We start from the raw sequence: 22,559 nt of genomic DNA, 5'->3' as shown, positions 1-22,559 counted from the left end.
CAAATCTGTGAAGAACTTTGTAAATTAAACAGCTATTTTTATTTAATGTATACATTTTGTCTGTGTGTATATATATATATATATATATATATATATACACACAGACAAAATGTATACATTACATTAATTTACATTAATGTAATGTATACATTACATTAATATAATGTAATGTGTATATATATTAATAATAATAATGTGTATATATATTAATAATAATAATGTAATGTGTATATATATATATATATATATATATATATATATATATATATATATATATATATATATATATATATATATATACACAGTTGTGACCACAGAACTTTCCTCCAGAAAGTCTTGTCTGTCCACGTGATGTCAGATGAAACTAAAATTGAGCTGTTTGGCCACAATACCCAGCAATATGTTTGGAGGAAAAAAGGTGAGACTTTTAATTCCTGGAACACCATTCCTACTGTCAAACATGTTGGTTGTAGTATTATGCTCTGGGCCTGTTTTTCTGCCAATGGAACTGGTGCTTTACAGAAAGTAAATGGGACAACGAAAAAGGAGGATTACCTCCAAACTCTTTGGGACAACCTAAAATCATCAACCTGAAGGTTGGGTCTTGGGCGCAGTTGAGTGTTCAGGACAATGACGCCAAACACACATCAAAAGTGGTAAAGGAATATATATATATATACATGTATATATATATATATATATATATATATATATATATATATATATATATATACACACACACACATAAATGTGTGTGTGTGTGTATATACCGTATTTCCTTGAATTGCCGCCGGGGCGCTAATTAATTTAAAACCTCTTCTCACTCCTGCGCTTACCAAAGGCATGCGGTCAAAGTAAGCATGCGCTAATTATTTTAAAACCTCTTCTCACTCCGGCACTTACCAAAGGTATGCAGTAAAAAATTGAGTGTGATGTAAGCTTGGACCTTAAATCCTACTGAATATCTCTTAATCTTCTTCCCTTTATGCGATTTCATCTTACCGGTATTGAAATCAGCCTCCTCCATTTTGAAAATGATGATGGGGGAAGTGTTACTCGTGACATCACGAGTTTGACCAGGCGGTAATACTAAGGATGCGCTAATTATTTTGGGAAGCGAGTTTGACCCGGCAGTAATTCAAGGCAGGCGCGTACTCTATGTCCTGTGGAAATTCAAGGAAATACGATATATATATATATATATATATATATATATATATATATATATATATATATATATATATATATATATATATATATATACACATACTGTATGTATATGTGTATGTATATATATATTTTTTATTTTTTTATTTTTTTTCTTATGGCACTTATTTTTTCAAACTATTGCTCAAATGGAACGACAGCGGCTTTAAAAAAAACATTTTTTCTAACATTTCTATCGCTGTGGCAAAAAAAAAACGTGAATTCGTTATCACTCCCTCTTTAAAGCCCACCGATCGCAAGTAAGGGAGGAGGTACTTTAGCGTTTTCCTATTGGACAATAATATATCTCCCCTCGGGGGTCCACACAGCCTTGCTTCTGATTGGAGGACATGGCCGCCAGTCACCATTGGCTCCTCCCAATGTCTGACCAAAGGCAGCATTTTGACGAAAACATCTAACTCGAGCTACGCAGCGCGAATGCAGACAACTGTGTGACAGCTGCGTCGGTCAGTAGTGGCGTATTTTTGTATCTATTTTTTTTAAAAGTTGGATAATGTCCGACCCTGACGCGACGCCGTTACGAATACGCGACCGCTCGATAAGATAGGAACCGGAGAAGGACGAAGAGCACTCCCTCGGTAAGTTGGCGTCGTTCCCCCCGCGATGGAGGCAGACGCGACCCTTAGCAGCGAGCTCGAGGACCGCAGTGTCACCAGCGTCATGTCGACGCCTCTTTGAGCAATTAACTACCAGGAAAATTGCGCACACCTGCCCGCGCTAGTCGTCAACTTTTAAGCGAGAGAAAAAGTTCGCATACAAAATGACCATAACTTAAAGAGCACGTCCACCCGGAGCTCTACAGAGTTCTACCAGCCTACAAACATAAGACTTTTTTCATCATTCTTTGAGCAACATGTCACTCAAAGAGAACCCCTGTCGCAAGTTCCAAGCCAACATTTTCAACAAGAGCAAGTGTCAGAACTGTTTTAAGCCCCGGGAGTCGCACCTGCTCAACGACGAAGACCTCAACCAGGTGAGTACCTCCCTCCATGCTGTGTAACATTACCACTAACTCAATACTGCAAGTGCAAAGGTTTGTTCATTCTATTTGTCTCCAGCCTAGGGGCATTATTGACCTTAGCTGTCAATCTGCTTTTGCTGATTAATTGGGTCAAAACTGTGCACAACGATCATCCTCTATTGCAGTGGTTCTCAACCTTTTTTCAGTGATGTACCCCAGTGAGCATTTTTTAATTCAAGTACCCCCTAGTCAGAGCAAAGCATTTTTGGTTGAAAAAAAGAGATAAAAAAGTAAAATACAGCACTATGTCATCAGTTTCTGATTTATTAAATTGTACAACAGTGCAAAATATTGCTTACTTGTAGTGGTCTTTCTTGAACTATTTACAAAAAAAATATAAAAATAACTAAAAACTTGTTGAAAAATAAACAAGTGATTCAATTATAAATAAAGATTTCTACACATAGAAGTAATCATCAAGTTAAAGTGCCCTCTTTGGGGATTGTAATACATATCCATCTGGATTCATCAACTTCATTCTGAACATTTCTTCATAAAAAAAGAAATCTTTAACATCAATATTTATGGAACATGTCCACAAAAAATCTAGCTGTCAACACTGAATATTTCATTGTTGCATTCCTTTTCACAGTTTATGAACTTACATTCATATTTTGTCGATTATTCAATAAATATATTTATAAAGGATTTTTGAATTGTTGCTATTTTTAGAATATATGTTAAAAATCTCACATACCCCTTGGCATACCTTCAAGTACCCCCAGGGGTACGCGTACCCCCATTTGAGAACCACTGCTCTATTGCATTGTTTTTCAACCTTTTTTGAGCCAAGGCACATTTTTTCATTGAACAAATCCCGAGGCACACTACTAGCAGAACACATAAATAAAACAAGATTTAGCAGCAAATATTGACAGTATCAACAGGGTTTGTACGGGGGTTTAAAAACTTTGAAAATGCTTGGATTTTAACGTTATGTTTTTAAAATGCTTGCATTTTGGGTGAAGTGCTTGGAAATGTTCATCATATTTCTCGGTAGTCTGACTCAATAGGCTAATTATAGAATGGGGGAAAAAAAAAAAAAGTTACCTTAAAAATAAAATCTATACGCTTGATCTGTTGGCTTTGCAAGAGCCCTTACATTAGGTTGTTGTCATGCCAGAGCTGTGTATATATTGCCCTTATGTGGGCCTACCGAGGATGTCGTAGTGGTTTGTGCAGCCCTTTGAGACACTAGTGATTTAGGGCTATATAAGTAAACATTGATTGATTGATATATATATATATATATATATATATATATATATATATATATATGCCCTCAAGAGGACAGTGTTGCATCAGTCCATCATACTGGGAGGTTGTCGTTTTTAATGAACATCAAGGGGTGGCACTTTCGTGACTTCTGTGGTGCTTTGTGGTGAACTTTTGGATCTGCCTCCCGAGAGCATTTTGGCCATGGCGACCAGCTGCTGGGCCTCTGCCACACCAGAGTCCGTTTGGAGAGACTGGAGTAGATGAGGATGAAGAGAAAGGGCTGCGGAGCTGGCGCCAAGTGCCGGGACGGACAAGCTTCACAGTGTCTTGGCTGAATGAGCAGGTATTGGACACCTTGCTCATCCATGCGGACTGGACATTGGCCGAGAGTTGGTTGGCGGCCGAGGACTGAGTCGGCTCTCATGGTTGCTTTGTTGGGTCTGCTCCTGTTTCTGGCCATGCTCCCTCCACCCCAGCAGACGATGGTGTGGAACACAGTAGAGGCCATCACAGTGTATATGTTGGTTTTTTTGTTTTACTTCTGTGGCTGTGTGTAGAAATGGCTGATTGCATCAGCTCTGCTTTTCTAATGTCTTTAATGTCCCTTTGTGTTTTTTTATGTTTCTCTCTTACGCGTATGTCTAGTGTGCTATGGCTATGAGTGTTTTTTTCCTTCCTGTTTGTCACCTTTTTTGTAATGGGCGCCGGAAGTTGGCAGACCCGTCAGTAATCCTGCTCTGTCTCCCTGTAATGTTTGTCTGCTCTTGAATGGGATTGTCCTGAAAATCTCAATTTCTCCTCTGGGATTATTAAAGTATTTCTGATTCTGATGTATGCATGAATTATGATACAAACAAACAAGTAAACGATAATGTTATTTCTTGTAAGGAATGATGTATACATGAATGATGACAATACAAACTAACAAGTAAACGTTTGCACACACCAATGACATTGAATAGTCTACAGAAACACTGCATCATTTTATATGCCCCATTCAGTTAATGATAACTGCTGGTTCAATGTTAGGTTTTAGCAGATTTTCCGTATTTTTCCTACAGACAGCATTTGGTGACCTCAAACAAAAAGGCTATGGATTGATTCACACTGGTTTTCCGCCTTTTGAAGGGAACTGAAAAATTGATGTTGAAAGTCCTTAAAAAGTGCTTGACTTTGTCCATGGATAAGGTGTACGGAGCCTGTAAAAAGTTGTTCTCGCAATTGCTGGATATATATTCAAACCATAACCAACCATGCATCACTATAGCTCATCTCAAAGTAGGTGTACTGTCACGACCTGTCACATCACGCCGTGACTTATTTGGAGTTTTTTGGTGTTTCCTGTGTGTAGTAGTGATTTAGTTCCTGTCTTGCAGTCCTATTTTGTTGTTTATGTCCTGTACGGATTTACTTTGTAGACGCCGTCTGCTCCTCCACACGCTGTAAGTCTTTGCTGTCGTCCAGCATTCGGTTTTTGGTTACTTTGCAGCCAGTTCAGTTTTAGTTTCATTTTGCATAACCATCACTAAGTGTCAATGCCTTTTCTTAGCGCCACTCGACTTTTGTTCATTTTTGGTTTAAGTATTAGATACTATTTTGACTTACATGCTGCCTCCTGCTGTCGCCTGCATATTGTGATCATGACAAACCATGTTCCCAACATCCACAAAGCAATTAGCTACCTGCTGCAACCTATTGATATGGTAGAGTATTACACGGTTACTCTGCTACGCTCCAAACAGCACAGACATTCAACAACGGCACATTATTTGCGGATTATAATTACTAGTTTGCAAAAAAATATTTTTAACCCAATAGGTGTAATGACACAATATCTCACGGTACACTATTGTGCCGAGGCACAGTGGTTGAAAAACACTACTATTGGACACACTGCACAAACTGCCTGGATAGGATATTTCCAAATCACATTATGTTCCATTTGTTGATTAATCACAAATGGTAATATTCCAATTCCAGCTGGCTCCGGAAAACTAACTGCACACTTTCCCTTCCTCAACATTGTGGAAAATAGCTTGTCTTCCCTGTGGAACACCGGCTGTCAACCTACAGCTTGAGCCAGTCAAGTTAAAAGTTGCAATGTTTTCCTACACTGAAGGACGCGGATGGATTTTATTCTGTTCATGTTTTTTACTCGTTGGATCCTATATGTTCCATTTAAAAAAAGCGTGTCAACATCCTAATATTTATTCAGTTTCCACCTGTTAAATGGTATTGTACAATGTTAAACATACATAAACGTAATCCTACAGACTGGTTGCATGGTAATTTTATAACATATATTCTGGGTGCCAAACTCTTCATAATAACAAAAAAACACAGCTGACTGCCATGTTTTGCTGATCAGCCAGGCCATTGACCAACTTGCTTGCTTATGGTTGTCCATCGAGTCCAATGACAACATAAACAAGTAAGCAAGTACCTGCGCAAGGAGATATTTCATTGCCAAAGGAGGTAAACCCGATGGCATGGGTGAGCCCATGACGACCAGTCCCTCGCCATGACTGCAGGAGGTTGCCGGGTCCTTATTCCTTCAAGGCCCGCCTATTGCGCACCACCAGCACATTGCTTTTCTGTTAGGGTGTGCTTCCTTAGCCTTTGCCTAAATAAGCTGACCCACAAGGTAATGGGGCTATTTACCCATAGTTGGGACAGGGTTGACGGGCATCAGGGTGTGTTCCACACAATGGTGGGCCTATACACCACATCTCAGGGGCCCACTGCTGCTCCGAGATCCCCTTCAGTTTAGTTCGGGGTCTGCAAAGACCCTTATCCGTGTGTGGCCACGAGGAGGCACTGAAGGAGTCTTGGTGGTGGAGAGGCTTTGTACCAGCAGGAGGAGACTTACGCACTCGGCTCCTCTTTTCACCCCCTGAGGGGGGCTAGATGGCGGCGGTAGCTGTAAGCAGAGAGTAGCAAGCAGAAAGCAACATGCACTATCTACAGACATATCTCTACTTCTACTGCACTAGACGCGTCACACACACAATTGACCAACACAGCACTTTTGTCATACGTTAAATTAAATGGCTATCATCACTGGTAACATCCTTGTCAGTGGCATCCGAAAATGTAAGTCCTGAAAAAATGTTGAATTGTCTTTAATTTTGTGCAACTTTTGAGCAGCATTATTAATATAAATTGCTCTGGGGGCCACATCTTTTGTACTTTATTTACATGTATTGTGTTTGTCATTGCGGTTTCCTCCGGGTACTCCTGCTTTCTCCCACCTCCAAAGACATGCACCAGGGGATAGGTTGATTGGCAACACTAAATGGGCTCTAGTGTGTGAATGTAAGTGTGAATGTTGTCTGTCTATCTGTGTTGGCCCTGGGATGAGGTGGCGACTTGTCCAGGGTGTACCCCGCCTTCCGCTCGATTGTAGCTGCGTTAGGCACCAGCGCCCCCCGCTAATCCCAAAAGGGAATAAGTGGTAGAAATGGATGGACGGATGAATGGCGTTTGTCATTGCAAGGCTCTGTTGTATCTTAAAAACCTCAGTTTACCAAGCAGTAGTCATGAATAAAGTCATAATCTAAGACAAAGATATTTTATGTTATTGTTTCTTAACCATAGGGCCAGGGCCCATAGTTGGACTGTAAGCGCCCCCTAAAGGGCAACCAAAACAATCAAAGTTATTTATAGAGCTCTTAATCACAAATGCTTCAAAGGGCTGCACAAACCACAGCAAAATCCTCGGATTTGATCCTACATCAGGGCAAGATAGAACTCCACCCAATGGGAACAATGTGAAATCTTGGAAGGAACTGCAGATGTGGGGACCCCCCTCCAGGTGACCGGTGAAATGGATGCCGAGTGGATATGGTTAATAACGTGAGAGTCCTGACCATAGTGAGGCCAGCAGGGGATTCTCTTGTATGTATACAAATCAGCAAAGCAGATACGTCACCAGTTGATGTACAGATGAGTGGTCCACACCGAGTCCCAACTTTGAACAGCTAGCGCGTCCTCTGTGGAAACTGATCCGTGGCCACCTAAAAACCTCTCTATGTAGGAGAGGGGGTCAGAGCAGAACAAAGAGAGGGCAGATCAACTGGTTTAAAAATGGGTCTATTTAAAGGTTAGGGTGTATACATGAGTTTTAAAATGGGACACAAGTGCCTCCACTGAGGTAGCATCTCTAATTGTTACCGGTAGGGCATTCCAGAATACTTGGGTGTGAATTTAAAACATTCTATAGCCCGCAGACTTTTTTTTGGGCTCTGGGGATCACTAATAAGCCAAATTTTTGGAACATAAGTTTCTGGCTAGAATGTAGGGTATAATACAATCGGCAAGATAAGATGGAGCTAGACTGTTTGGTATTTTATTCACAAATAATAAAACCTTAAAGTTGCATTTTAAGAGCACAGGAAACCAGTGCAGGTGAGCTAGTATAGGTGTAATTAGGGCTGGGCGATATGGCCTTTTTAAAATATTTTTAGGCCATATCGCCATACATGATATATATCTCGATGTTTTGCCTTAGCCTTGAATCAACACTTGATACATATAATCACAGCAGTATGATGATTCTGTGTATACATTAAAACTTTGTTCTTCATACTGCATTAATATATGCTACTTTTTAAACTTTCATGCAGGGAAAATCACAAGTCAATTAACCAAAAGTGTAATTATTAAACCTTTATTAAGCAGTGGCACAAACATTCATGTCATTTCCAAAACAGAAAGTGCATCACAGCTAACGTTACCCATGCTGCTACCTCTCTGCTGGGCGAGAGCGTATACGTATGTGACAGTGTGTGATGTGTGTAAGAAAGTGCGCTTGTCTGTGAGAAAGAGAGACAGGAAAGAGCGAGGAGAGCCTGTAATGTAATGCCCGCAGCTAAAAGTAACTGTGTGAGAATGTATACTTGAATATCACGATATAGTCATTTTCTATATCGCACAGAGACAAAACCGCTATATGTGTATATCGATATATCGCCCAGCCCTAGGTGTAATATAATCAAACTTTCTGGTTTTTGTCAAAAAGCTAGCAGCCACACTTTGTACCAACTGTAATCTTTTAATGTCAGACATAGAGAGACCCGAAACTAAGACGAGATGTAACGACCGCATGAATCGTTGGTTGACAAAATGGGATGAATTTTAGCGATATTATGGAGATGAAAGAAGGCTGTTTTAGTAACACTCTGAATGTGTGACTCAAACGAGAGAGTTGGGTCAAAGATAATATCAAGATTCTTTAACGAGTCGCTTTGTACAATTGTTTTGTCAAATGTTATGGTGGTATTATTAAATAAGTGGCGGTGTTTAACAGCCCCGACAATCAGCAATTACCTTTTCTTAGCGTTAAGATTCAAAAAGCTGCTCGGAATCCATTGTTATATCTGTTTGTCAGCGAAGGTCCGTATGGGCCATAGCGCTACTCCGTTGTAATTATAGGTGGAAATTTGGGCCGGGTTTGTCTCTGCGATGTAGAAAATGACTATCGTGAGTGTTCGAGTATACGTTCTCTCACAGTTGCTTTTTGCTGCGGGCATTACACTACAGGCGTTTCTCACTCTTCTTCACTCTCCTTCGCACAGAGAGATAAAACAAGCGCACCTTGTTACACATATGTCACATACTTGTCACGCGTACAATGTCATACGCCCTCGTGAAGCAGAGAGTTAGCGGCATAGGTAAAGTTAGCGGTGGCAGGTGGTGCTAGCGGTGCGGTGCGTGTGGTAATATGAGCGAGAGGTGTCAATCTGCAGGAAGAATTAACTCCCAAGAAAAACAGCACGGGGTTCATCGTCAGGCGGTGGTTTGACTTCTAGCAGGAAGATGTTGAACTATCCATCCATCCATCCATTTCTACCGCTTATTCCCTTTTGGGGTCGCGGGGGGCGCTGGCGCCTATCTCAGCTACAATCGGGCGGAAGGCGGGGTACACCCTGGACAAGTCGCCACCTCATCGCAGGGCCAACACAGATAGTGTTGGCCCTGCGAACTAGCCAGCCTTAATATGTGAAGTATGCGGCAAAAGCGTTGTACCAAAAAGTAACGGCACTACTAATTTGTAGCATTTTTTAAAAAAGTCAACCGTTAGAGAATAAGAAGTGTTTGAAACTACGACGGAGGGGACTGCGTGGCGAAGTTGGTATAGTGGCTGTGCCAGTAATCTGAGGGTTACTGGTTCAATCCCCACCTTCTACCATCCTAGTCACGTCCGTTGTGTCCTTGGGCAAGACACTTCACCCTTGCTCCTGATGGGCCCTGGTTAGCGCCTTGCATGGCAGCTTCCGCCATCAGTGTGTGAATGTGTGTGTGAATGGGCGAATGTGGAAATACTGTCAAAGCGCTTTGGGCTCCTTTTTAAAAAGGGGTAGAAAAGCGCTATACAAGTACAACCCATTTACCATTTACCAAACTCTGCATGTCAACATCTCCGGCCGGTGCCACACCGACAAAATGCCAAATAACAGCACTGACCCAATTGAGCCTGGCATCTTCCATTTCCACATCAACACCATATGAAAAAGTTGTCAACAGAAGGAGATAACGTCCGCACTCCGCAGTAACCTACCATGTCACGAAGGGCCTACACTTTTATTTCCTATTATGCAGCTAATTTTTTTTGACAGTTATTGAAATATCTTGTTTGACATCATGCACAAAAGTGCATATTATTTGTTTTAAACTATTTTAGTGGCGTTCTGTACAAAAAGTGCACTTTAGTTTTGTTTTGATATGTCATATTAGTGAAATCATGCACAAAAGTGCACTAATTTGTTTTAAAATATTTCTGACAATCTTGCACTTTCTGTTTTGAAATTACATGCATGTTTGTGCCACTGCTTAACAAAGACAGTTTTGGTAAATTGATTAAGTTGTGAGTTCCCTCTCTGCGTGAAAGCTTAAAATGAGTATATATTAATGCAGTATGAACAAGAGTGTTTTAATGTAGACATAGAATCATCGTACTGGTGTGATTATATGCATCACATATGGCATTTTAATTTTCCTGAAGGAATCAATAAAGTACTATCCATCTATCTATCAAGTGTTGATTCAAGGCTAAGGCAAAATATCGAGATATATGTCGTTAATCGTGACATGGCCTAAAAATATTGAGGAATTAATAAAAGGCCATATCGCCAAGCCCTAGTGGGAATCTTTGGGCTCCTCATGGTTTGATTACGATTCAGGAGCTACGAATCGATTATTGATGCATCTTTAATTTATGTATATTGATGCAGTTTTACATTTCTTTTCATTTCACTAAATAAATGTTTATGACTTGCAACTTAAAAAAAAAAAATTAGTTCCCACGTGTATTAAATTAACATGTCTGTAAAACTGGAACATAGATGCCCTATAATAAAATATGTCCGGATCTCTCGGTGAGTTGGCTCTCTGCAGTCAAAACCGTCTGCATTACTTTATTTACAATAAATAAATCATCGATTATTGATGTTTACTAATCGATTTTAGAATCGTCCATGTCGGAATTGCAATGCATCTAAAAATGGATTATTCCCCCCACATTTAGTTGTAATACACTTTTCCACCACGTGTGGCAGTAATGACAATATCAAAATAACAGAAGTCTGGATCTAAAATCATAGAGAAGTTTAAGCCCAAAAATAATGACTAAAGTGGCAAAGCAGTATTTTCATTTACACATCAATTTTCCCAGTTTATTTAAGAAACATGTACAGCATTATTTAGTATTAATTTTGTTATATTTATTTATGTTAGCACTTTAATTTTATGTAAACAAGTTTTTATTAGTCCCTTTTGCAGTATACTTAATCACTTATTTTTATAATCAGCCTAAACTAAACCTTGATGATAATTTTTGTGATTTACAAATGATTTCATGCCATTTGACAATCATTATTCTGTTAAACTCTTATGTTAGGTTTAGAGTTGTATAATTATTGAATACAATTGAAATCTATAATATGATTACTAATTCTGGGTAAACATTTGAGTTTGTGGAAACGTTTGGCCCCAAAGTCAAAGAGGTTAAGAACCCCTGTGTTATTTGACAAAGTAGGGTTGCACGATATAGACAATATAAATCTGGCAAGTTATAGAGCTTTCAATACATTATCATATCGTGATAATTAGGGCTGGGCGATATTGCCTTTTTTTAATATCGCGATATTTTTATGCCATATTGCGATATACGATATTTTGCCTTGGCCTTGAATGAACACTTGATGCATATAATCACAGCAGTATGATTTTTCTGTGCGTATACATTAAAAAATTCTTCTTCATACTGCATTCATATATGCTACTTTTAAACTTTCATGCAGAGAAGGAAATCACAACTAAGTCAATTGACCAAAAGTGTATTTATTAAAGTTACTAAGCAATGGCACAAACATTCAAGTCATTTTCAAAACATAAAGTGCAAGATTGTCAGAGACATTTTAAGTGTCAAATAAAAATTAGCTGCATAATAGGAAATCAAATGATATTCGTCCTTCGCTATGTGGTATGTTACTAAGGTTATGAAATTCTCTTCATTTTCTAGCGATTGATGCTACATATTAGCAGTAATGCTACTTTTTATAGTAACGCTTTTACCGCATGCTTGAGTTATTACGGTTCTCTGTTCGACATATTCCCACTTGAAACCGAACCACCGCCAGACGATGGAAATCCTGCTGTTTTTATTGGGAATTAAGTCTTCCTTCATTTGTTACCAGATCCGCACCTTTTTTCTCTCGTATTCCCACTCGTACGGCTACGTTAGCAGCTAACGTTAGCCACGCCTCTACTTCTCTGTTGGGCGAAGGCGTGTATGTGACGTATGTAAGAATGTGCGCCTGCTTGTCTGTGAGGAGAGACAGGAAAGAGTGAGAAGAGCCTGAATGCCCGCAGCTAAAAGCAACTGCGTTAGAACGTATACTCGAATATTACGATATAGTCATTTTCTATATCGCACAGAGACAAACCCGCGATATATCTTATATATCGATATATCGCCCAGCCCTAGTGATAATACATGTTAATGACACATTTTAATTGTTTCACGACTGCGTCCGCACACTATGGCACCCTTGCGAGCCTGCTAGAGCATCCAGAGTGAACGCCGCGTCTATGTCAGCAATCATCGCCTCCATGGTGACAAATAAACTAAGTTTCTTACAAGTAACCTTATTATTGGCGGTCAAAGAGTAGATAAACATACTACACTACGCTCTGTATGAGGATTCAATAAGCTATGCTAACCGCTAAGGAGAGCTCTTGAAAGTAAACAAAGGTAGTTGGATTAATACAAATATCGACAGTAGGGATAGCAAGTATAGTAGCTGTACATGGTCTACATTACAGTGATTAGATTTTTTTTTTTTTCATTATCACAAATATATTTCAATGTTTTTGTTGTTAACAAATTCAGGGAATAAGACCCTGGATTCAGAAGCAGGGCTGTAACTAGGATTTGACAAATACCGTGGTCAAAATTTGGTTGTCCAAGAGGAGCTTTGAAAGGCTGCACCACATAAATATTACCTTCAGCAACTCAATGAATTTCCAGAATAACAAAAACTTTCATTGAGGTAGAATTATCACGCCATACTATCTAAAACTTTTAAGAATCAGCATGATTTTGTTACAGTGTCTGTTTGATATGCTGAAGTTGAACATATTAAACAATTATAACATCATTAAAACATACATTTAAAAACCTTATTACAAATTCAACTCCGACATGGAATTGAACCCAAACCCTTTTGCTTTGCAACACAAGTACTAAATGGGCGAGCAACATCAGCCACTGGAAGTCTAGGGAGAAATTTGTCCCCATATTCTTATCAGTAACAGAGCATGATGTGGCCAGGAATGCATTTGGGGTACAATTTTACATGAAGACCTTGTCATTCAAGAGTTTACATTTGACATGTGCTGCTTCATCGCAAAGCACTACGCACGGCGCCTGGCTTGATTTCTGTGAACAGAACTTGACTGACATGACAGTATTATACCGATAGTTTCACATCAATTTCATTCAGGTGAAACCAACATTGTTTAAGTCAATAGCCTTCTATATTAAAGTTATGTTGACATTTCGGATCGGATGATGAAGTAAAAGTAGACTTCTTTGCATTATGTTGTTGCCTGGAGCTGGAGCAAGTGTTTTTTTGCTGCTAACTCAAAAAAGAAAAAAACTACTAGTAGCATAAAACGGTGATTGAAACAAAAGTATAAGCCCTACCATTGTTTGCATCGATGTGAACTTCCTCATGGTGTATTTGTCTCCATGCAGTGGCCTAGTGGTTAGAGTGTCCGCCCTGAGATCTGTAGGTTGTGAGTTTAAACCCCGGCCGAGTCATACCAAAGACTATAAAAATGGGACCGATAACCACCCTGCTTGGCACTCTGCATCAAGTGTTGGAATTGGGGTTCAAATCACCAAAAATGATTCCCGGGCGCAGCCACCGCTGCTGCTCACTGCTCCCCTCACCTCCCAGGGGGTGAACAAGGGAATGGGTCAAACGCAGAGGACACATTTCACGTGTGTGTGTGACAATCATTGGTTAAAATCATTGGTACTTTAACTTAACTTACTGTCCAATAATATACATGTGAACTTTCTCACAATGTAATTGACATATTTGCTGGTCAGAACAGATACAATGAAAGAAACATGATTTAAAATCCCTACTTACAAGTACGCGAGGCACACAAGGAAGCTGCTTTTGATTAGTATTTTGTCCGACGCAAATGTTTTTAAATATTTGTGTTGGTGCGCATTCTCAGTGGCATAAATAGCAGACATCGACAGAACGCCGGCTGTGCATGACCAAAGATTGTCAGTCTTATTTTTGTCTCTTAAAAATACAGAGGATATGACCTTGATGTCCTCAATGATAGTTAATTACGACCATGCACAAGAGGGCTGTAAGGGCATACATTTTTTTAATTAATCAGAGCCAATAGTAGGACATTTTAAAATATGCCATAAAAATTGTTACGCCGCCATCCTGTTTGTCTGATTATAGTAATAATTATGATAAAAAATTCAATCATTCAGTGATCCTTACAATGTTTAGTATCAGTATTGTTAACCTTGAACTAATTTTGAAATAGCTTTATTATCATATACATACCAAATAATATTGTAATATATCGTTATTGCAATAAAAATTTAAGGCCATATCGCTCATCGTTAACAGGAAGGCTCTGCTATTTTCAGAAAAACAGTAGTACACCTTAATATGACAGGAGCACTGTGCTGTTTTTAAGGAATCCACAGTAAAAATATTAGTCAAAGAGCTTCTGTGACAAGAAAGCTCTGCTGTTTTTAAGGATCTACTTGCTGCAAGACAAGAATCTTCCATTAAACTCCATATTGTTTTTTTTTTTTTAGATTTACTGCAAAAATGCCATCCATCCTCTTCCGCTTATCCTAGGTCGGGTCGCGGGGGCAGCAGCCTAAGCAGGGAAGCCCATATTTCCTTCTCCCCAGCCACTTCGTCTAGCTCTTCCCAGGCCAGCTTGGAGACATTGTCTTCCCAACGTGTCCTGGGTCTTCCCCATGGCCTCCTACCGGTTGGACGTGCCCTAAACACCTCCCTTGGGAGGCGTTCGGGTGGCATCCTGACTAGATGCCCGAACCACCTCATCTGGCTCCTCTAAATGTGGAGAAGCAGTGGCTTTACTTTGAGTTCCTCCCGGATGACAGAGGTTCTCACCCTATCTCTAAGGGAGAGACCCACCACACGGCGAAGGAAACTATTTTCGGCCGCTTGTACCCGCGATCTTATCCTTTCGGTCATGACCCAAAGCTCGTGACAGTAGGTGAGGATGGGAACGTAAATCGACCGGTAAATTGAGAGCATTGCCTTCCGGCTCAGCTCCTTCTTCACCACAACGGATCGGTACAATGTCCGCGTTACTGAAGACTCCTCACCGATCCGCCTGTCGATCTCACGATCCACTCTTCTCCCACTAGTGAACAAGACTCCTAGGTACTCGAACTCCTCCACTTGGAGCAGGGTCTCCTCCCCAACCTGGAGATGGCACTCCACCCTTTTCCGGAAGAGAACCATGGACTCGGACATAGAGGTGCTGAATCTCATCCCGGTCGCTTCACACTCTGCTGCGAACTGATCCAGTGAGAGCTGAATATCATGGCCAGATGAAGCCATCAGGACCACATCATCTGCAAAAAGCAGAGACCAAATCCCGTGGCCACCAAACCGGAACCCCTCAACGCCTTGACTGCGCCTATAAATTCTGTCCATAAAAGTTATGAACAGAATCGGTGACAAAGGGCAGCCTTGGCGGAGTCCAACCCTCACTGGAAACGTGTCCGACTTACTGCCGGCAAAGCGGACCAAGCTCTGACACTGATCGTACAGGGAGCGGACTGCCACAATCAGACAGTCCGATACCCCGTACTCTCTGAGCACTTCCCGAGGGACACGGTCGAATGCCTTCTCCAAGTCTACAAAGCATGTGTAGTTTTGGTTGGGCAAACTCCCATGCACCCTCAAGGACCCTGCCGAGACTATAGTGCTGGTCCACAGTTCCACGACCAGGACGAAAACCACACTGTTCCTCCTGAATCCGAGGTTCAACTATCCGGCGTAGCCTCCTCTCCAGTACACCTGAATAAACCTTACCGTGAAGCCTGAGAAGTGTGATCCCACAATAGTTGGAACACACCCTCCGGTCCCCCTTCTTAAAGAGAGCAACCACCACACCGGTCTGCCAATCCAGAGGTACTGCCCCCAACGTCCACGCGATGCTGCAGAGTCTTGTCAACCAAGACAGCCCCACAGCATCCGTAGCCTTAAGGAACTCCGGGCGCATCTCATCCACCCCTGGGGCCTTGTCACCGAGGAGCTTTTTAACTACCTTAGCAACCTCAGCCCCAGAAATAGGAGAGCCCACCACAGAATACCCCAGGCACTGCTTCCTCATAGGAAGACGTGTTGGTGGGATTGAGGAGGTCTTCAAAGTATTCCTTCCACCTATCCACAACATCCGCAATTGAGGTCAGCAGAACACCATCCGCACCATATACAGTGTTGACAGTGTACTGCTACCCCTCCCTGAGGCGGCGGACGGTGGTCTAGAATCGCTCGGAAGCCGTCCGGAAGTCGTTCTCCATGGCTTCCCCGAACTCCTCCCATGTCCGAGTTTTTGCCTCCGCAACCGCTGAAGTTGCATACCGCTTGGCCTGTCTGTACATGTCTACTGCCTCCGGAGTCCTATGAGCCAAAAGAACCCGATTGGACTCTGTCAGCTTGACGGCATCCCTCACCGCTGGTTTCCTCCAAAGGGTTCCCAGACAGGCACCAACTACCTTGCGGCCACAGCTCCAGTCAGCCGCCTCAACAATAGAGGTGCGGAACATGGTCCACTCGGACTCAATGTCCAGCACCTCCCTCGTGACATGTTCAAAGTTCTTCCGAAGGTGGGAATTGAATCTTTCTCTGACAGGAGACTCTGCCAAACTTTGCCAGCAAACCCTCACAATGCGTTTGGGCCTGCCAGGTCTGTCCGGCATCCTCTCCTACCATCGCAGCCAACTCACCACCAGGTGGTGATCGGTAGAAAGCTCCGCCCCTCTCTTCACCAGAGTGTCCAAAACATGAGGCTGCAAATCCGAAGACACAACTACAAAGTCGATCATTCAAATGCGGCCCAGGGTGTCCTGGTGCCAACCAAGTGCACATATGGACAACCTTATGTTTGAACATGGTGTTTGGTATGGACAAACTGTGACGAGCACAAACGTCCAATAACAAAACACCACTCGGGTTCAGATCCGGGCGGCCATTCTTCCCAATCACGCCACTCCAGGTTTCACTGTCGTTGCCAACATGTGCGTTGAAGTCCCCCAGCAAAACAAGGGAATTACCTGAGGGAGCACTCTCCAGTACTCCCTCGAGTGTACCCAAAAAGGGTGGGTACCCTGAACTGTTGTTTGGTGCGTAAGCACAAACAGTCAGGACCTGTCCCCCCCACCCAAAGGCGGAGGGAGGCTACCCTTTCGTCCACTGGGTTGAACTCCAACGTGCAGGCTTTGAGCTGGGGGGCAACGAGAATTGCCACCCCAGCCCGTCGCCTCTCACTGCTGGCAACGCCAGAGTGGAAGAGTCCAGCCCCTTTTCAAGAGAAGTGGTTCCAGAGCCCTTGCTTTGCGTCGAAGTGAGTCCGACTACGTCCAGCCAGAATTTCTCTACTTCGCGCACTAGCTCAGGCTCCTTTCCCCCAGTGAGGTGACGTTCCACGTCCCAAGAGCTATCTTATGTAGCCGAGGATCTGACCGCCAAGAGCCCTGCCTTCGGCTGCCGCCCAGCTCACATCGCACCCGACCTCTATGGCCCCTGCTATGGGTGGTGAGCCCATTGGAGGGGGTACCCACGTTGCCTCTTTGAGCTGTGCGCAGCCGGGCCCCATGGGAACAGGCCCGGCCAAAAATGCCATTAGAAAAATAACTGGAACCCTATTTTGTATTTGAGCACCAGTCAAAAAGTACCTGTATGGCAGATGTTTTTATAAATAATAAAATGCTTGTGAAAGATCTTAAAATAATTGAAATAAATTATTGCAAAATATTAACGCTCTCTTCCAATTTTTGAATGGGACGAAAGTTGAATGGGCTGCTTTAAAGTGTTTATAAAAACTGCACACTTTGTCTCTTTCCCTGAGGAACACCGCTGTCACCTTTTACAAGATGAACCAGTTGCTTTAAGGTCTGTGGGCTTTGTTCTATTTGTCTCCCGATCCACCGTCCAACTGAAGACCAGCACTATTGCATTATAACCAAATGGAATAGGAGGCCAGGAGCTTTTTGCAATACGCAGTTTAACCACTAAACCAATGAAGGGTAAAAATTGACCTGGAATTATGCGAGTGTATTTTTCAAATTGGGCTGCTGTCAGGTCATGTGAGGAAAGACGAGGTCTTCTCCCCCCTCATGGCCCATCCTGAACTCTGCACAGTCTCCTTGGGTTTCAGGCATATTTGTACAGGCTTGGACTCAGCTGGTGTCAGCGCGATTCCTTCCCCCATTATCAGAAAGATTCAAACTACTGACAGTCAAAGACTGTTTGGGACTGGTATTAAAAAAATTATCTTACGTCATTTTGTTTACATTGTGACTGCTGAGAAATGTTTTGTACCTTCTGTAATCAAAACGAAAGCGGATTTTACGGTGGATTATATGTGGCTTTACATGGGATGAAGTTATGACTGTAATCAAAACCCCTGACGGCCATAAATGTCAGAGCTTTTCAACTTAATTTCTAGCCTAGTGTTTCATGGATTCTTTGAGGGCACCGTTGACTTTGTGGAGGATTTATGCCTTATCATTTGAGCACAAACATCTTGCAACATTTCTCCCCATTCACACATAAACCAGCTGTGGTTAGGCAGGGCTTGTTTGACTCGAAATAACTGCTGACTACTCAAGTGGCAGGAGTTCAAGTATGTCGCATAACTATTTAAGAAAGCTTGCCAGGCCAACTCGCATTTTTCAAGTTAAAGTTGCAAATTTGTAGCCCGCAAACGCTCCCAGCGTCCGCGCTACCTCTCTATGTTTCTAATCTACTTCGCTGTTTTTTTTACCGTCTCTGTACCCGCTAGTATACTCACTCCGAAGTATCAGAGAGAAAATCATGTGTTGGCCTTTTTTTTTCTCCTCCAAGAGCAGCATGGTGCTTTGGAAAAAAGCCAGCTGAGGAAAGTAGCCTGCAGTCAACAATGAATATAACTAACACTTATTTCCCTACCATTAATATGAAATGTATTTGTTTAGTTTGATTGTGTGGTCACTGAAAATGAAGCCGTCTGCTATTGTAACTTACAATCATTTTAATAGGATTTTAATTGAACTTTGACTTTGTTAAGGTTACTGTTTCATGGTTTGTCTTTTAACACTGTAATTATGTCTTCTCATTGACAGGCAAAACCTATTTATGGCGGATGGCTGCTCCTTGCACCAGAGGGAACCAATTTTGACAATCCTTTGCACCGATCTCGGGTAAGGGCTTTTATAAGTGTCTTATTTACTGGAGTTAGTGTCAGAAGTAATACATTTTGGTTTCTGGTACTGAAAGAACCACCTTTTGTTGTTGTTTTGCTTTAAGCAGCTAAATTTATTTTGGCATTGTTGCAATCTGCGTCAAAGGTAATTGGCAAGGATTAGCAGATCAAGAATCTCAGATTGCAGCAGATAAATTAAACAAATACAATTAGTTTAATAGCACATGCTTTCATTTCAATTTCCATACAGCTTCCTGTGGGAGTCTTATGATGAGAGCGGTGGTTCTCAAGCTATAATAAGCCAGATATTGACTTTATTCCTTGAACCCCACTCCCTTAACATCATGTAACGGGAGCCTCACTCTGTTGCACTGCCTCCTTTATCAACTTCCAGATAAAGCTGCAACGATGCATCCCAAAGCAGAGCTGGGAGAATGCGGAGGAGGTGGTGTAAAAGTTCTCACAGCCACTGTGATGGCTTCCATATGGGTGTTTTTTGAGGCAGGGGGTGGGGCTGAAGCCCCTACGTGTAGTTCCCCCCTGCTATTGTCAACAGTATATCGCTGCCTTTGTGTTGGCATTATGCAAAGTCTGAACATGCCGATGGCTTAAGTTTAATCATGTTTGTGGGACCATCTTGAATAATATACTTTCTAGAAAGAATAGTGTAATGCCTTTAGACATGACAACAGCACTGTTGGGACCTTTTCAAAGTTTTTTTACAAAGAGCTATTCAATATTTCATGGAATTGACTATGTTGCAATCTGAGCCCGGCAAATGTAATACTGGAACAAAGTTGTGTGTAAAGATACAGCAGGATATAGTTCTCAGTTGTTATGTGGACATAGACACATTATATCGGATTAAAAACCTAACTGGAATAAAAATGTGTAAAACACGCCATTCGGATCAAAAGTTTATTTCGATCGAGACAGGTGGTTTATGCCAATAGTCTTTCAGATTTGGGTTGAAATTATCCTTACTGCGCATGTCTTTTGATTTCAGATATACAGATAAGGGGGACTAAATTTAATAATATCGGAAGGAAGTGATTGTCTTGCTACTGTTTCACTTGAGTCAGCGTGTACACATGTAGCGTTATGTAATGTTGACTTTGTTGCTTTAAAAAAGACTAGCAAAAACAAAAGTTTGGTCTGGAGTGTCATGTATCGATGTAACAAAAGAAAGTATCCAGTTGTTTTTACGAGCTGTTTTATTCACAACATTACAGTTACTCCAAGTGCTAACTGCTAGCCTCAGACACACGCACAGAATGTTGTAACATGAAGCTGTGCGGCAACCTATACAGTACATATCGCAACATACATGGCACAGAACAGCTACATTTCAAAAAGAGAGGTAAAACAAAAGTAGTGAACAGAAGGAAAAAAATAATACTGTGATAACGTCGGACAAGCAGAAATATACAAAGCCACGTTTGTTTACAGTAGAAGTCTAGTGCTCCTGCAATGAGCAAACCCGTCCAAAAGATGGCGCTGTAGCACAAACAATAAAACACTTTTCCGTTTATGTTCTGCACACGTTAAAGTGAAGAAGTATTCTGATTTAATGGTTGGGTGTGATGCAGGTCTTAATCAGAATTTTTTTTCAGGGTCCATGTTCTAATCCGAATGATCAGATTAAATAAATGTTGTCCATGTACACATGGCCAGTGATGGGTGCAATGGTAATGACAGAAACAGGTCTTTATAGCTTTGGCTTCTCCTTGGGGCTATCGCCAGCCATGTCTCCAACCCACACGTTATTTGTACTGTATGCAGAGGTAGAGTATACCACAAGGAAGTTACGCGTTCTGTCAGTCACTCAATGCGTTCCGGGTGAGAAGTCTGTATGCTCCTGTACACGACCGAATGTTCATACTAAAAAATTTGATTAAAAATACATTGACTGTTTCACCCCCACAATGTACATTATGCAGAGCTTTTCAGGCCATTTAAAGATCAGGATCATGTTGGTAAATTGTTGGCACTATCTGCCAGTGACTTGCATCATCTGGAAAATAATACATTTTTCTGCCTAAAGACATTTTTTCATGTACATTGATGAATGAAGAAAACGCTGCTCAGCTTGCTTGAAAACGTGATGTGCTTCATACAAAAACGTTTTCCAATAGTTCTCTTGCCAATATATGGCAAATGTTTACCAAAGGTTGTCTTGCGTGTTGGCTTGCGTGTGTATTGACTCTTTGCATGAGTGTGTGCACAAGAGTGCAATGGTCCCGACTTTCTAAACTTGTCAGTTATTGAATAATATATTTTTAAAAAGGCTTTTAAAGACAAGGTACAAACGCCCTACTCAATGTCAAATGTTGCTTCACTTCTCTGCAGTTGTGTGTCCCGAAATTCCTGACAGCCAGAAAAATAATGCTCGTTGAAAGTTCTGTTCAGCGGCTCCCATTCCATCGTTGTGTCCGAAGACGTCCTTGACTTTCATGTCAGGAAAGACAAAGTCGACAAGAGCAAAATGCGGCTGGAAGGGCAGGGAGCGACAAATATAGTTGTGCTGCCAAAAAACATTCACACTTTCAGCAGTTGTGTGCCAGTCGCACATTGTTTATTCCAAAACACTCAAAATTTTGGACAGTGTAGCAGATGTGGGACGAGTCTGCGACACAATTATGGGCCATGTCACTCCTAAAGAGTCAACCTGACTTTCATTAGGGATATTCTTTACCTTCATTAGTTGCCTGCCTCCTTAGTACATGTTGTACACTTTTTTTTTAAAATCATTTGTATGGGTTTATTTGACAAGTTTGACACTGACGTCTTTATGTATCACCGTTATGATTTTTAAAAATATATATTAAGCTTGATATTGTTCTGTCAATGTTCTAATGCATGCAACTTTCTCTTTTACATGCAGAAATGGCAGAGAAGGTTCTTCATTCTGTATGAACATGGCATACTTCGTTATGCTTTGGATGAAATGGTAAGTGAAACAGCTTTTCCAGTTCATAAAAGTGAACTAGAATGTAATTGTTTGACCGTTCCCTAAAACGCATTTTTATGCTCCAAATCTTTTATCACCAAACGTAATGGTGTCGTCTTTGTTTCTTTTCAACTTGCTGCGAATTAAAAA

General features: G+C 41.4%; 1 protein-coding gene across 8 annotated transcripts in view; it reads left to right on the top strand.

The window, feature by feature from the left end:
- The first annotated feature begins 1,587 nt into the window (after nt 1-1,587).
- Nucleotides 1,588-22,559, top strand: part of si:ch73-103b11.2 (myosin phosphatase Rho-interacting protein) — a 74,464-nt gene continuing 53,492 nt past the window's right edge. For 6 of the 8 annotated variants that reach the window (XR_009807897.1, XR_009807898.1, XM_061909291.1 and 3 more), the window contains exons 1-3: nt 1,588-2,200; nt 19,380-19,457; nt 22,344-22,409. Coding sequence is in view for 6 of the 8 variants with exons in the window: in XM_061909291.1 (XP_061765275.1) it covers nt 2,081-2,200; nt 19,380-19,457; nt 22,344-22,409 (264 nt within the window). In the remaining 2 variants the exon portion in view is untranslated. The remainder of the gene's footprint in view (nt 2,201-19,379; nt 19,458-22,343; nt 22,410-22,559) is intronic. The other 2 variants (XM_061909294.1, XM_061909295.1) reach the window with 2 other exon arrangements.

The sequence above is a fragment of the Nerophis ophidion genome, linkage group LG08 (genome assembly GCF_033978795.1).
Source record: "Nerophis ophidion isolate RoL-2023_Sa linkage group LG08, RoL_Noph_v1.0, whole genome shotgun sequence".
In the NCBI taxonomy this organism is placed as follows: Eukaryota; Metazoa; Chordata; class Actinopteri; order Syngnathiformes; family Syngnathidae; genus Nerophis; species Nerophis ophidion.
The sequence above is the reverse complement of the archived record's forward strand: the minus strand, read 5'-3'. Positions and strand labels throughout refer to the sequence as shown.